The 14031-nt window shown below is 37.8% G+C and overlaps 1 protein-coding gene across 4 annotated transcripts in view; it reads right to left on the reverse strand.

Moving 5' to 3' along the window:
* The window catches only part of Med14 (mediator complex subunit 14), a 104778-nt gene that overhangs the window by 38078 nt on the left and 52669 nt on the right, over positions 1-14031 (reverse strand). For all 4 annotated transcript variants that reach the window (XM_075956814.1, XM_075956812.1, XM_075956811.1 and 1 more), the window contains 5 exons: positions 13535-13613; positions 9639-9798; positions 6525-6719; positions 4669-4803; positions 1646-1722 (listed from right to left, as the gene is read on the reverse strand). In XM_075956814.1, coding sequence (XP_075812929.1) covers positions 1646-1722; positions 4669-4803; positions 6525-6719; positions 9639-9798; positions 13535-13613 — 646 coding nt within the window. The remainder of the gene's footprint in view (positions 1-1645; positions 1723-4668; positions 4804-6524; positions 6720-9638; positions 9799-13534; positions 13614-14031) is intronic.

Genomic DNA, 14031 nt, shown 5'->3' on the forward strand with positions numbered 1-14031 from the left:
AGGAAGATTACCATGTTAAAACTACCCTGGACTATAGAGTGACAATCTGTCTCATACTATTGCCCTAAAAAGTAAGAAAGAAGAAATTGCCAATGTTGGATAAATGATCTTCAACTTGAGTACTGAGGACTTGCCCAACCTTTCTCTTCATAACACAGCCATTCTTGGGGAAGTTCTAAAGCAGCCAATTCACATGGACATTTCACCTTGAGTTTGAGAATATAAATGTAGACATATCTTCTTTTTATATTAGGTAGATTAGTCCTTTCATCAGATCCATCTGGTTGGAAAATGAAAGCACAGAACATGCCTACATATTTCAAAATAAGAACTAAGGAGACTCCTTCAAATTTTAGTTCTCAACTACAGTAGACGTTTGAAAGTACATCTCATGTCATTTTTAGTTTGTGCTGCTAGTGTTAAGATTTCTGAGACAGGATCAACTTTGATCATGCCAGCATGATTACATGAGTAGAGAAAATAAAATCAGATCCCTCCAAAGGGAATCTGATAAAACTACTACTATAAAATATACAAGATTAAAGAAGCAGGGGACAAAGAGAGATGGCTCAGTAGTTAACAGCACTGTTTACTCTTCCAGAAAGCCAAAGTCGATCCCCAGGACCCAAATAGCAATTCACGACTGCCTGTAACTCCAATTCCAGAAGAACTTAATGTTTTCTTCTGTCCTTCACACACAGTGCATAGACATTGATGCAGATGAAGTAGCCATATACATAAAATTTCTTAAATAATATAAAAAGTGAGGAAAACATTTCATGGACAAAGAGGGTGAACCACATCTAAAAATTTCAAAAAGTGCAATTTAAACAGTTATTCCCTAGCTGATTTTTCTCTAGTATTCAACAACTCGAGAAATTAGGCTAGAGTTACCTATGGCACGTTTTTGTTTCTTGAGACGATCATCTCACTATGAGGTCCACACTAGTCTGGATCCTCTGAGCTCAGCTTCTTAACTAACTGGGGTAGAGGAATGTGGTCCATCTTCCAGTTTCAGATAGTTTCTTAGTGCCATTGAAATAAGTTCTATATTGATGAAAGACACAAAACTCTATGGGCGCTAACCCTTTCAGCTTACACCTCCATGTTTAACTCTCCTTTTCTCCTGCCTTGCTGAACATTCAGGTCTGGCATGCTGAGCTTTCTCATACTTCCAACCATTCACACATTAGCAGTTATCTCCTCTGGTTAGAACTTTCTACTCTAATTACATGTCCCTGTGCTCTGGCTAATTCTCACCACTCTCAGTCTAAGTACAACTGGCACTTTCTTGGGAATTTCCATCTTGACTTGCGAACTAGGCTATATCTCCCTGCTATGTGAATCCAAAGCATCCTGCAGGGCCTTACAAAATTCAAGCCTGAAGCACAATAATATTCAAAAAATTGTGAATAACAAAAGAAAGAGATGCATGCAGAGAAATGATGCCCTAAAATGCAAATGGGGCTGAATTGCCACTCAATGGGTAGAAGAGAACCTCCCCTGGACCTCAGCAATTCTACACAGAAAGCTATCATACACACACAGGTGCGAGGTCTGTTCTACATGCTTCCAAAGGAGACAAACTGTCCTTGAGCATGGCTGCAGTGTGTGGCACCATGTTAGATACAGAACAGGGGCTTACTTTAGTAAGCGAATTGCATGGCTGAAGCCATCACCTTCCACTTGTACTCCTTGATGTGGTATCTCCAGGTTGGACAACTGGAAAGAGAAAAAGGACAGTAGTATTAAACTGTTCATTTTACAAAAGAAAGTAGCTTTTCTCTACACCTTAATCTATTTTCATCCCATCTGTTCTAAGGCAGCCTTTCTCAAATTGACAAGTTATAAGGAACGAGCACTGTTATCATTAGACTTCCGTGGAACTTATTATAGTAAGGCAACTGCGAGTCAAAGGAGCTTGAGATTCTCTAGCTTAAATCTGCACAGTAGACAAATCTTCAAAATTCAGGAGATAAACCCGTTTTTGCTACAAGCTAAAAGTAATCCAGAATCAGTTATAGTGGTTCCAAACAAAGCAACTAAGAACTAAGACTGGTATTATTTGTGATTCCACTGTTTGATCAAAAAGAAACTTAAGTCAGGCAAATGTAGGCTGAAACTCATTCAGTGGAAGATAGGAAGGCATGTCAGAAGGTCCTCTGATTGAGCAAAGAAATGCTTGACCTCAGCAAATAAAGGTAAGTCTTCTATAATGGAAGTTTTACATACCCTATTTCAACAATGATTTAAATGTTTGTCTAGCCCTACTTTGAGGTCCAGGAAGAACATAAGTATAGAAACTAGCTAATGACCAAATAAATAAGAGAAGTTCAGACTAAAAAATAAAAGCTCAAAAAATGGCTTTCCATCAATAAAGAGAGAAACACTGCAAATAAGATTACCCATAGCTATTCAAAGCACACAGTACATTATTATAATACCCTTCTCATAGAAGAGAAAGTAGGAAGCACACTTGAACTCATTGGTACAGGAGATCACTTCCTAAATATAACCCCAGTAGCACTGACACTTAAGAGCAACAATTAACAAATGGAACCTCCTGAAACTGAGAAGCTTCCATAAAGCAAAGGACACAGTCAACAAGACAAAACAGCAGACAACAGAATGGGGAAAGATCTTCACCAACCCCAATTCGGACAGAGAGCTGATCTCCAAATATACAAAGAACTCAAGAAATTGGTCATCAAAAGAACAAATAATCCAATAAAAAAAATGGGGTATAGACCTAAACAGAGAACTCTCAACAGAGGAATCTAAAATGGCTGAAAGACACTTAAGGAAATGTTCATGAGATTCTATCTTACACCTGTAAGAATGGCCAAGATCAAAAACACTGATGACAACTTATGCTGGAGAGGATGTGGAGTAAAAGGAACACACTTCCATCGCTGGTGGGAGTGCAAACTAGTACTTCCGCTTTAGATTTCAGTATGGCAATTTCTAAGAAAATTAGGAAACAACCTACTTCAAGAACTAGCAATACCACTTTTGGGTATATATCCAAAGGATGCTCAATTGTACCACAAGGACATGTGCTCAACTATGTTTATAGCATCATTGTTTGTCATAGCCAGAATCTGGAAACAACCTAAATGCCTCTTGACCGAAGAATGGATAAGGAAAATGTGGTACATTTACACAATGGAGTACTACACAGCAGAAAAAAATAATGGCATCTTGAAATTTGCAGACAAATGGATGGATCTAGAAAGCATCATGTTGAGTGAGGTAACCCAAACACCAGAAAGACAAATATCATATATACTCACTCATAAGTGGCTTTTAGAAAAAAGCAAAGAAAAACCAGACTACAATTCACAATTCCAGAGAACCTAGACAACAAAGAGGACCCTAAAGAGAGACAAACATTAATCTACATGGTAAGTAGAAAAAGATAAGATCTCCTGAGTAAATTGGCAGCATGGGGACCATGGGAGAGGGTAGACAGGGAGAGGAGAAGAAAGGAGGGAAGCAAGGAAAAATATACAGCGCAATAAAAACAATAAAAAAGAAATTAAAAAAAGAGCACTTGTTGCTTTTCCAAGTGATACAAGCTCAATTCCCAGCACCACATGGCAGCTAGGGGATAAAGGACCCTCACACAAACATACATGCAGGCAAAACACCAATGTACAAACATACACATAAAAGCAATAATAAAAAATAGAGGTTGCAGCAGGCATAATAGTATATGACTGTAATCCTAGTACAGGAAAGTAAAAGCACAAACACAAAAAATTATGAGTTCATCCTTAGCTACATAGCAAGTTCAAGGACAGCCTAGAGAACATGAGACCCTTCAAAAAACAAGAGAAAACAAACATAGACTGGTTACCTCCCTTTACATTCATATGTGGGGATCATGGTAGATATCACAAAACCATTTTTTTTTACTGATATTTTGCCTGTAGGCATGTCTATGTGAAGGTGCCAGGTACCCAGGAGCTGAAGTCACAAACAGTGGTAAGCTGCCATGTGGGTGCTGGGAACCAAACCCAGGTCCTCTAGAAGAGTAGCCAGTGCAATTAACAGCTGAGCCATCTCTTCAATCCCTACAATATTAGTAAAGGAAATTGACTCTGCATCAGCCAACTGCTTCTTCCATAATACCAAAGTAAACATTTAACTTAATATTTTTATGACTTACTTCTCAAAAATAAGTCTAGTAATATTAGTATTCAAATAGCACGTATTACTTTATAAACTCAACAAAGAGATATGCTTTATTAAATAGTCATTTCTAGTAGACTTAAACAATGTTCCTACTATGAAGTAGAAGACATCAATTCTTACAAGTTGTCTACTTTCAGCTGGGCAGTGGTGGCACACACTTTAACTTCTAGCACTCGGGAGGCAGAGGCAGGCGGATCTCTGTGAGTTCAAGGCCAGCCTGATCTATAAGAGCTAGTTCTAGGACAGTTATGGCTGTTACACAAAGAAACCCTGTCTCGAAAAATAACAAAAAAAAAAAAAACAAACAAAAAAAAACCAAGTAAAGTTATCTATTTTCTTTAATTGGGAAGAATTTAATCTCCAGTATCTAAGGAGAAGAATATGAGCTGATGGATTGGGAGACAAAAGAGCTTGTGTGTACCCGAGAACAATTCTTCAGCTGGAAACACAACTGGAAAATTCTGAACTTACCTCCAATCGAAGTCCTACAAATGGCATGTTGGTGTCACACATAGCGACAAAATGAGCTAGAACTTTATTGAAGGCACACATTTCTCCTGTTCGTTTGGCTTTCTTGCATTCTACTGGACATGGGTCATCAGACAACTAGAAATTAAAATTTTTTTTAACTGTGTACAAAATTACAATTCACCAAGGCAAATAAAGCTCTACAACAAAGCTCAGGGTTAACACAAAAAATAAGACCTGTCAACACAGGCACATTGAGCAAATCATAACCCAGACACAAGTAACATAGTAGTTACTTATCTTATGTTTAGCAAGTTGGTTTTTATGAAATTATCAATTAAGAATTAAAAGAAAAGCATTTGGTCAAATTTAGTAGTATGCACCTGTAATTCTAGTACTCAGGAAACAGAAGGATTTTAAATTTGAGGCCAGTCCAGGGTTAAAAAGAAAAGTAAAATGAAAAACAAAAAAGGAAAATAAAATGAAAGAAACCTATCTGAAAAAAGGGGGGTGGTGGAAATGTAGCTCAGAGGAAGAGTGCTTACCTAGAGTACACAAAGCCCCCCATTTCTAACACCACCACCCTACCCTCAAAAAAGAAGAAACATTTTTAAGAAAATGTGGGTAACTGTTTCACTGCTGCCCTATACCTCTGTTTAAGAATAATGAAACTAAGTGTAGTACACTTAGTAATTGTGAGGCAGGGGCTGGAGGGTGTCAATTTAGAAGCAAGAATTAGTAACATAAGACATCACAGACCAGCCAAATCTACACAGGAAGATCATATCTCAAAAATAAAAAAGGCAGCCGGGCGTGATGGTGTATTCCTTTAATTTCAGCACTCAGGAAGACAGAGACAGGCATATCTTTGAAATTGGAGCCTAGTCTAGTCTACAGAGCCAGCTCTCCCAGATAGCCGGTGCTATACAGAGAAACTGTCTCAAAAAACAAAACAGGAAGTTCGCCCTTTTGTCTGCGGGGTCCTTCAACCTCCAAGAGTCCTGTCCCTGTGCTGAGGACAACCTTTCAGACCGAACCTTCATTTGGCGATGGATGGAGATAGAGACAGAGACCCATATTAGAGCACTGGACTGAGCTCCCAAGGTCCAAATGAGGAGCAGAAGGAGGGAGAACATGAACAAGGAAGTCAGGACTGCGAGGGGTGCGCCCACCCACTGATGCCGTGGGGCTGATCTAATGGGAGCTCACAAGGCCAGCTGAACTGTGACTGATGGAGCATGTGATCAAACCGGACTCTCTGAACATGGCAGACAATGAGGGCTGACTGAGAAGCCAAGGACAATGGCACTGGGTTTTGATCCTACTGCATGTCTTGGCTTTGTGGGAGCCTACCCTGTTTGGATGCTCACCTTCCTAGACCTGGATGGAGAGGGGAGGACCTTGGACTTCCCACAGGTCAGGGAACCCTGACTGCTCTTTGGACTGGAGGGGGAAGGAGAGGGGAGTGGGGGGAGGGGGAGGAAGAGGAGGAATGGGGGAGGGGGAGGGGGAGGGAAGTGGGAGGAGGTGGAAATTTTTAATAATAATAATAAAAAGGAAGATAAATAAATAAATAAAGCAGTAATATAAAAAATTTTAAAAATAAAATAAAATGAAGCCGGGCAGTGGTGGCACACGTCTTTAATTCCAGCACTCAGGAGGCAAAGGCAGGCAGATCTCTGTGAGTTCAAGGCCAGCCTGGTCTATAAGAGCTAGTTCCAGGACAGGCTCAAAAGCTACAGAAAAATCCCTGTCCCCAAAACAACAAAAATAAGTAAATAAATAGATGGATGGATGAAATGGGATGAGGATTGCAAAAACATTAATATAAATAACTTCTAACTTCTATGTGACCATACCTTGTGCTTGGTACCCGTTCCGGTCTGTTTCCCAGTCTTTGTATAGGAAATCAAGTCCTGGATGTTGTCCTTGAATTGCTGCAGCAGCAGTGCCATGACAGGGCTGTCTTCACGATCTGGAGTACTCACAGACATGAAGTAGTACTTGTACGATAGTTGAGTGGGTTTATTGGGAACCTCAAGCATTTCCACAACCTAAAATGATCCAAATCAGAAGGAAGTAAGCCCTAGTAGAATAAGAACCAGAGTACATTCTCCATCTTATATCAAGTGGAGTTTGGAATTATTTTTTAAAAAATTAAGAAAAAAAATATATTTTTAAAAACCATTCTTCGTAAGTATACGATGTGTCTTCTAAATATTAGCAAAGGGAAAAAAGAATGTAAAGAGTAAAAGTAACAATAAACACAAGAAATGAGATAAATTATTGATGCTAGTTTTGTTTTATTTTGTTTTTCGAGAAAGGATTTTGCTGTAGCTTTGGAGCTGTCCTGGAACTCACTCTGTAGACCAGGTTGGCCTCGAACTCACAGAGATCTACCTGTTTCTGCCTCCCGATTGCTGGAATTAAAGGCGTGCGCAACCACCACCCAGATGGCATTCATACTTCTTATTATAAGCTGAAATAAAAATATACCTAAACCAAGTAGGTCTTCTAGAATGGTATCTATTTTCAATATCCCTTTTACCTTTCTTATCTGTGAAAAGACCCTAAAAATTCAATTACTGTGGCCAAGACAAATCAGAGAAAAAAACAACAACTACATCTCACTGGGAAACATGCAAAAATAAATTTTCACTTTTGTATGTGAGGCAGGGTCTCAGTGTAGCCCATGCTGGCCTTGAACTGCCTCCAATTCTCAAGTGCTAGAAATAAAGATGTGTTGCCACCACACCCAGCTAAACCCCAAGTTTTGAACTAAAAAAATGTTGTTTGCTCTGGGGACAACATAAAAAAGAAGCAGTGCCGAAATGGAATTAACCATGCCAGTGCTATCCTAAATGCCTCCTCAGAGTACCAGTGAGGAGTCATGGGTTGTCTTTATTTTTATGAAGAATAAGGACACTGAAAAATGGAGTTTCCTGTCCAAGGTCACACACTTTGGTATTTTTTCCTAGAAGTTAAACTGTTTGTTTAAGCCTTCCTCTTAGCCACTATGGCAGCTTAGAAATGTCAGTATCTATCTAAAAAAAAGACAGAGTATGAGGGCATTAAGTGGCATGGTAAATCTATATACCCTTACTGAGATAGAGGGTACAACTATACACTTAACCAAAACCAGTACTTTACAAATCTCAAGTCTGAGACAGCCTTGGTGGGTCAGGCCTTTAATCCAAAGTAGTTGGGAAGTTAGGACAGGAAGATTACAAATGAGGATCCAGAGAAAACTCAAGGTTAAGAGCACTGGTTCCAGTTCACAGCACCTATATGGCAGCTCACAACTGTCTATAACTCCAGACCCAGCTATCATACCTCTTTTTCAGTTTTCTATACACATATAGTACACAAACATACAAACATATAAAGGTTGTGTTCAAGGCTAACTTGTACAAGTTAGTGAAGCCTTGTCTCAAAAAAAAAAAGAGGGGTTCCGTGGTAAATCACTTGACTAGCATGTGTGAACCATGGAGTTAATCCCAGCAGCACCCACTTAATAATAAACCTCATATACTAAAAAGCACAGATTTTCATAGTATATAATTAGATCACAACAAAGGTGACCAACAAATGGAAAGGGAGAAAAAAAAGAAAACTTTTTGTTTTGTTTTTCATTTTTTTCAAGATAGGGTTTCTCTGTGTATCCCTGGCTGCCCTGGCACTCACTCTGTAGACCAGACCAGCCTCGAACTCACAGAGATCCGCCTGCCTCGTCCTCCCGAGTGCTGGGATTAGAGGCGTGTGCCACCACCGCTACCAGTCCTTTCCTATTTTTAATGGTCACAGTAGCAGTTAATTTTTTTCTACTTAAGTGACAAATCTAAAGGAAGTAGAGTAACCTGCAATCGGGTTTGATCTAAACCAATTTTTTGTTTTGCTAATGGGACACTGACACTAAAAGCTAGCTATTCATCGATGCTTACAAAGTAAGGCCAGAAACTTAACAATATGTACCTACTTCAATTTTATTATGGGTGTGGCTGAGCCCAAAGCTCTATGAATTTTACAGTTTGGTTATTCATCATCACTAAGAAGACATGTAGCACAAGCAACTCAACAAAAACTAAAACCACAGATAGCCCTTCAGTACATGTCAAATCTACTTCCATACCTGAGATTTTAAAATTCATAAAATGATAAAATTCATGTCAACAGTAAACTCATTAACCTACTACATCAACAGCTCAGCCAGTACCTGGTATCAATTTAAGACGGTAGATTGAAAAGGTACAATGGAAAACTTTAAAAATTCATTCCTATTCTTTAAGAAATCTTAGATTAATATTTTCAAACACCTTAGTTTTATCACAAATACTTACTTGTTGTACACAGAAACTTAAGTGTGAAAATGTATTTATGGTAAGTTCTTAAAAAATAATTCTTAACAAATTCAAAAAAGTCAAAAAATTAGAAAATGATATGAAAACTCCAAGTTCTCAAAAAAAATCTAGGAAGAATAAAAATATGAAAAAGAAGGAATATGCCATTAACAAAATACAGTATGCCATCAATAAAGGAGAAAATAAAGCTACTTTTAGCCAGTCTATATTTACACAAACTCATATTTAACTAAAACCAAGCTAGTATGTCTGATACCAAATTCCTCCAAATCTTCATAATAGTTATAGTTAATTGCACTCAAATGCTTGCATTTAACCAAAGAGATGCTTAGTTCCGATCAGAAACTAAGACTTCCTTGTCTATCATGAACAAAGCCTCCCAACAACTAGGGCCTTATAATGGCAGAGGCAATAGGGAGAGACAGAGGCTATCCTACATTTCCCAGCAGAATCTTAACTACTTTTCTGCCTTCATTCATATCCCCTGGGTTGAAAATCCCAATATGAACATCAGACACTAAAATTCATTTATAAATGAAATTAAACAAGACAGTTTTCTGAATACATCCATACATATTAAACTTGTTCACTACCAAACATGCTTGACATACTTACAATGTAGTACTGTGGAAGGCGGGTAAGTTTAATAAACAGCTTATTCTTAGAAAGGTTTCCAATGGGATGCGTTGAATAGTTGGAAAGATACAACGTGTCAGTGGTTATTGTAGGCAGATGTTTTATAGATTGCTTGCAACGCTGTTGTCCAAGCCAAAACCTTAATTTAAAAGATAATTCACATCATAAAACCATAACTTTTTGGGTTAACTGTATGCCACTAATTTCCAAATCAAATAAAACAAAAAAAAAAGACATTTAGTCAATGGACACACGATCAAATCAATAATTCATTTCTACAGTTTTGTATTTGGCTTCTAATTCTACTTATAGAGTAAGAAATGTAAATTGCACTGTGAATAATTTGATGGGGGGGTGAAGTATAAGCCTAAGATAAAAGCTACAGAATGGCAGATTCCCAATGCTTAAAGATAACTCAAACTAAAATCAGTATCTTTCCTAAGAAACTTGAGGAGAGCTGGGAGATGGTGGCACACACCTTTAATCCCAGGACTCAGTAGGCATAAACAGGAAGATCTCTGTGAGTTTGAGGCCAGCCTGGTCAACAGAGTGAGTTCCAGGGCAGCCATGAATACACAGAGAAAACCTGTCTCAGGAATTCCACACACAAAAATACTACAAAGTGGGTAGAACACACCAGCTGTTTAGTGTCTAACAGTCAGCCCTGAAAATGTACATACATGTAAAGGTATATGGACTTAACTGGTTAGATTCAGGAATACAGATGTATATACATAAATGCATACAACAATTAGTGGAAAAAGGGAACCAGGAATTTGAAGGGGATTGGGGCGGGATAAATGGGAAGGTATGGAGGGAGTTATATTATAATATCAAAAATTAAATAAAAATTAATCTAAAGTGTTCATAAAACAAAACAAGAAACAAGAATAAAAACTATTTTTTCTCTCATCACTGTAGATGTTAGCCCCATATTTTATAAAAATTATGTGTGAAGTGCTTGGCATTAACTCCCCTCTTTCCTCCCTCCTTTTCAAGTCAGACACTGGGTTTAACTTTGATGAGTTTACTATAGTACTTCTATAGATACTTATGTGACCACCCTTGTGGCTTCGATAACAAATAATCAAATATGTAAAAAAAATGATAAAGGTCTCGTTCAGACCCTTACTGGTCCACAATGAGCTAAGTAACACAAAAGAATGACTTTCATAGCAGTACAGCAATGCCAAAGAGGCCAAACTATTGAGAACAAACTCGCTCCATTTACTGAATAAGGTAGAGGTCAATTTAGGAAAAAGTGCTCTCGGAAAGAACTACATGTGGTACAAATGGTGTGCTAACCATGTGCATTGGAACTGTGTCAGAATATATTACACCTTATGGGTGGGGAGGCTGAGATAAGTGAAGATTATATTACATCTTAAGGGTAGTTTGCCAATTCACACAAAAGTGAAATGGTCAGGGAGGGTTTCCTTCGGTTTCTTTTGTTTGTTTTGGAGACATGTTCTGACCATGTAGCCTAGTGAACCTATAACTCACTATGTAGATTAAACTGGTCTCAAATTCACAGATCAGAATATCGCTATTCCAGAGTCTGAAAAATGATTTTTCATCATTAAAACCCATCTGACATTTAATCACAACTTTTAAAGGATCAATCGAAGGAATTAAGATAAACATTAAAAATGTATCGTCATTTGCCTCACTTTGGGCAAGAGTTGCAAATGGATATCCATGCCATTCAAAATTCTTTGAGACTGTTATATCTACTAATGCTATTAAAAGAAAAACAAATAAGCATAAAAGGCACACATACTCAGTACAAATTAACTCACTCTCTCTGATTAGTTATATCTGCTCATCTACATATGGTACAAGCGAAAAACAAGCTCACTGCTACATTAAAAATCCTAAATAGCCAAGTGGTGGTGGCACACACTTTTAATCCCAGCGCTTGGGGGGCAGAAGCAAGTAAATCTCCTTGAGTTCAAGGCCAGCCTGAGCCACAGAGAATTCAAGGACAGTCAGAGATACACAGAGAAACCCTGTCTTGAAAAACAAAACATACAAAATTAATATTATTATACAACGTATACATGTGGAATTACTATTTCTTTTTCTTTTTCCTTTTTTCCCTGGAACAAAGTTTTACTAAGCATCCAATTCATAATTCCCCTATCTCAATATCATGACAGTTGGGACAGGAGGTTTTTACTTACAATCCTAAGCTTATTATTTCATCCTTGACTTTTTGTTATGATTCTGAGGACCAAAAAATTTCTATGTGAGCTTTATACTAATTTCCTATAAATATTGAGTGAAAAATGTGCAGCTTCTATAATTATTTTCCTAGGATATATATGTTTGATATTATTGGAGTATATGTAACTTTGTCTCTCAATTCAATACTTTAAAAAGTGGTTTATATTTTGTATGTGAGTTGTTTGGGATTTTTGATTTGGTTTGGTCTTTTGTGGATTAGAGCCCCCTCTATATGGCTGGCCTGGAACTCAATATGGAGACCAGGTTGAATTCGAATTCAGTATATTCCTGCCTCTGCCAAATACTAGAATTAGAGGCATGTGCCACGATGCTCAGCTGTTTCTTTTATTAGAATCTGGTTTTGTTGTATAATACAAAAAAATCCTGTGAACTAGATGCTCAATATTATTAATAATTAAGGCAAAATATGATATATTGTCACAAGGTACCTCCTTGCACCAAAGACAATAACAAGTGTTAAAAAAATCAAAAAACAAAAACAGAAACCCTCAGATGCTGACTGGCAAAGTGGCACAGCTACTTTGGAGAGCAGTTTGGGAATTTCTTTCAAAAGTCAAACATAATTTTTATTCTCTATATCAGCAATTCCACTGTTAAGTTTTGATCAAAGAGGAATGAAAATGTAAGATCACACAGGACTGTAGTTGAACAAAATGTTATTCAAATCAGCCAAGAAGTGGTAACAACTCAGTTTACTACACCCAGGCCAGACAATGGTGGCGCACACTTTTAAACGCCTTTAATTCCAGCACTTGGAAGGCAGAGGCAGGCAGATTTCTGTGAGTTGGAGGCCAACCTGGTCTATAAAGAGAGTTCTAGGACAGACTCCAAAACTACAGAGAAATCCTGTCTCGAAAAAGAAAGAAAGAAAGAGAGAGAGAGAGAGAGAGAGAGAGAGAGAGAGAGAGAGAGAGAGAGAGAAGAGAAAGAGAGAGAGAGAGAGAAAAAAGAAAAGACAAGAAACTCTGTCTCAAGGAGAGAAAAAAAAAGTTTGACAGAGCTGTCATAATGGAACCTTAGTGTAACCAGAGTGCAATCATCTCTGGTTTTGCTAACAGGGTAATGATTTTGAAACTAAATGACAACGTTAGAGAAAAAAGGAACAACTGTTCTGATGCTGGGTTTGCTAAGAGATTAATACCACAAAGATTCTGGATAAGCACTAAGCAGTGGTGGCGCACATCTTTAATCCCAGCACTCAGAGGCAGAGGTAGGTGGATCTCTGTGAGTTCGAGGCCAGCCTGGTCTACAAAGCTAGTTCCCGGACAGGCTCCAAAGCCACAGAGAAACCCTGTCTCAGGAAACAAAATAATTCTGGCTAAGAACAAATGGCATTCAATTAGAGGACGTGGTACAAATATTAATTAAGTGATGTCTGAAGTGCTTGTTCAGAGAAAATATGGAGAGGAATGATAGTTCAGTGCCATAGCCCTCTGACTAACATTGGATCTAGAGGATCTCAAATGAACACTGCCATCCTGGATGCATTCCAAGGAACCAAAAGATGTTCAAGTTTCATGTCATAAACTTTAAGGACAGTGACAGATTAAGACTAATGATGGAGATGAAAATAAATCCTGTTAAGATAGGTTTCCCTTTCAGTCTTGAGCTACATTAAGTAAGCTTACTTAAGTTGCTGAATCCAAGGGATGATCCGCTTCATATCGTCATTCACAGATTTTTCCATGTCCTCCAGAGTGGCCTGGTCTACAGAATAAAGAATTCATTAATTAACTGCTTATAAGACAAACAAAATCCTTATCTGTATAGCCACAGTTTAAATGAAAATTATTTTTTTAGGCAGAAACCCATGTTGTAGTTGAGTGAGAAAACAAACTAAATCCATCAGGAGCTGTCAATCAACTTGCTTTTTCTCCTTCACATTTCACTGGCAAGAGCAGGTAGCAAACACATGAATAGTGCTTGGAACATTGAGAGTTTTAACTATTTTATGAGTTAAATAGCATTTGCACCTTATATCTACTTAAAACTCATAAAATTACTAGACTTAGAATCTTAATTTTAAAAAAGTGCAGCCTACTGAAATACTGCTTTTAACACCATACAAATGATCAAGCATACATAAGGAAAACTTCTTGCCCAAACTGGCTTTCTAAAGACCAAT

This window comes from Microtus pennsylvanicus, chromosome X, assembly GCF_037038515.1.
Source record: "Microtus pennsylvanicus isolate mMicPen1 chromosome X, mMicPen1.hap1, whole genome shotgun sequence".
NCBI lineage: Eukaryota > Metazoa > Chordata > Mammalia > Rodentia > Cricetidae > Microtus > Microtus pennsylvanicus.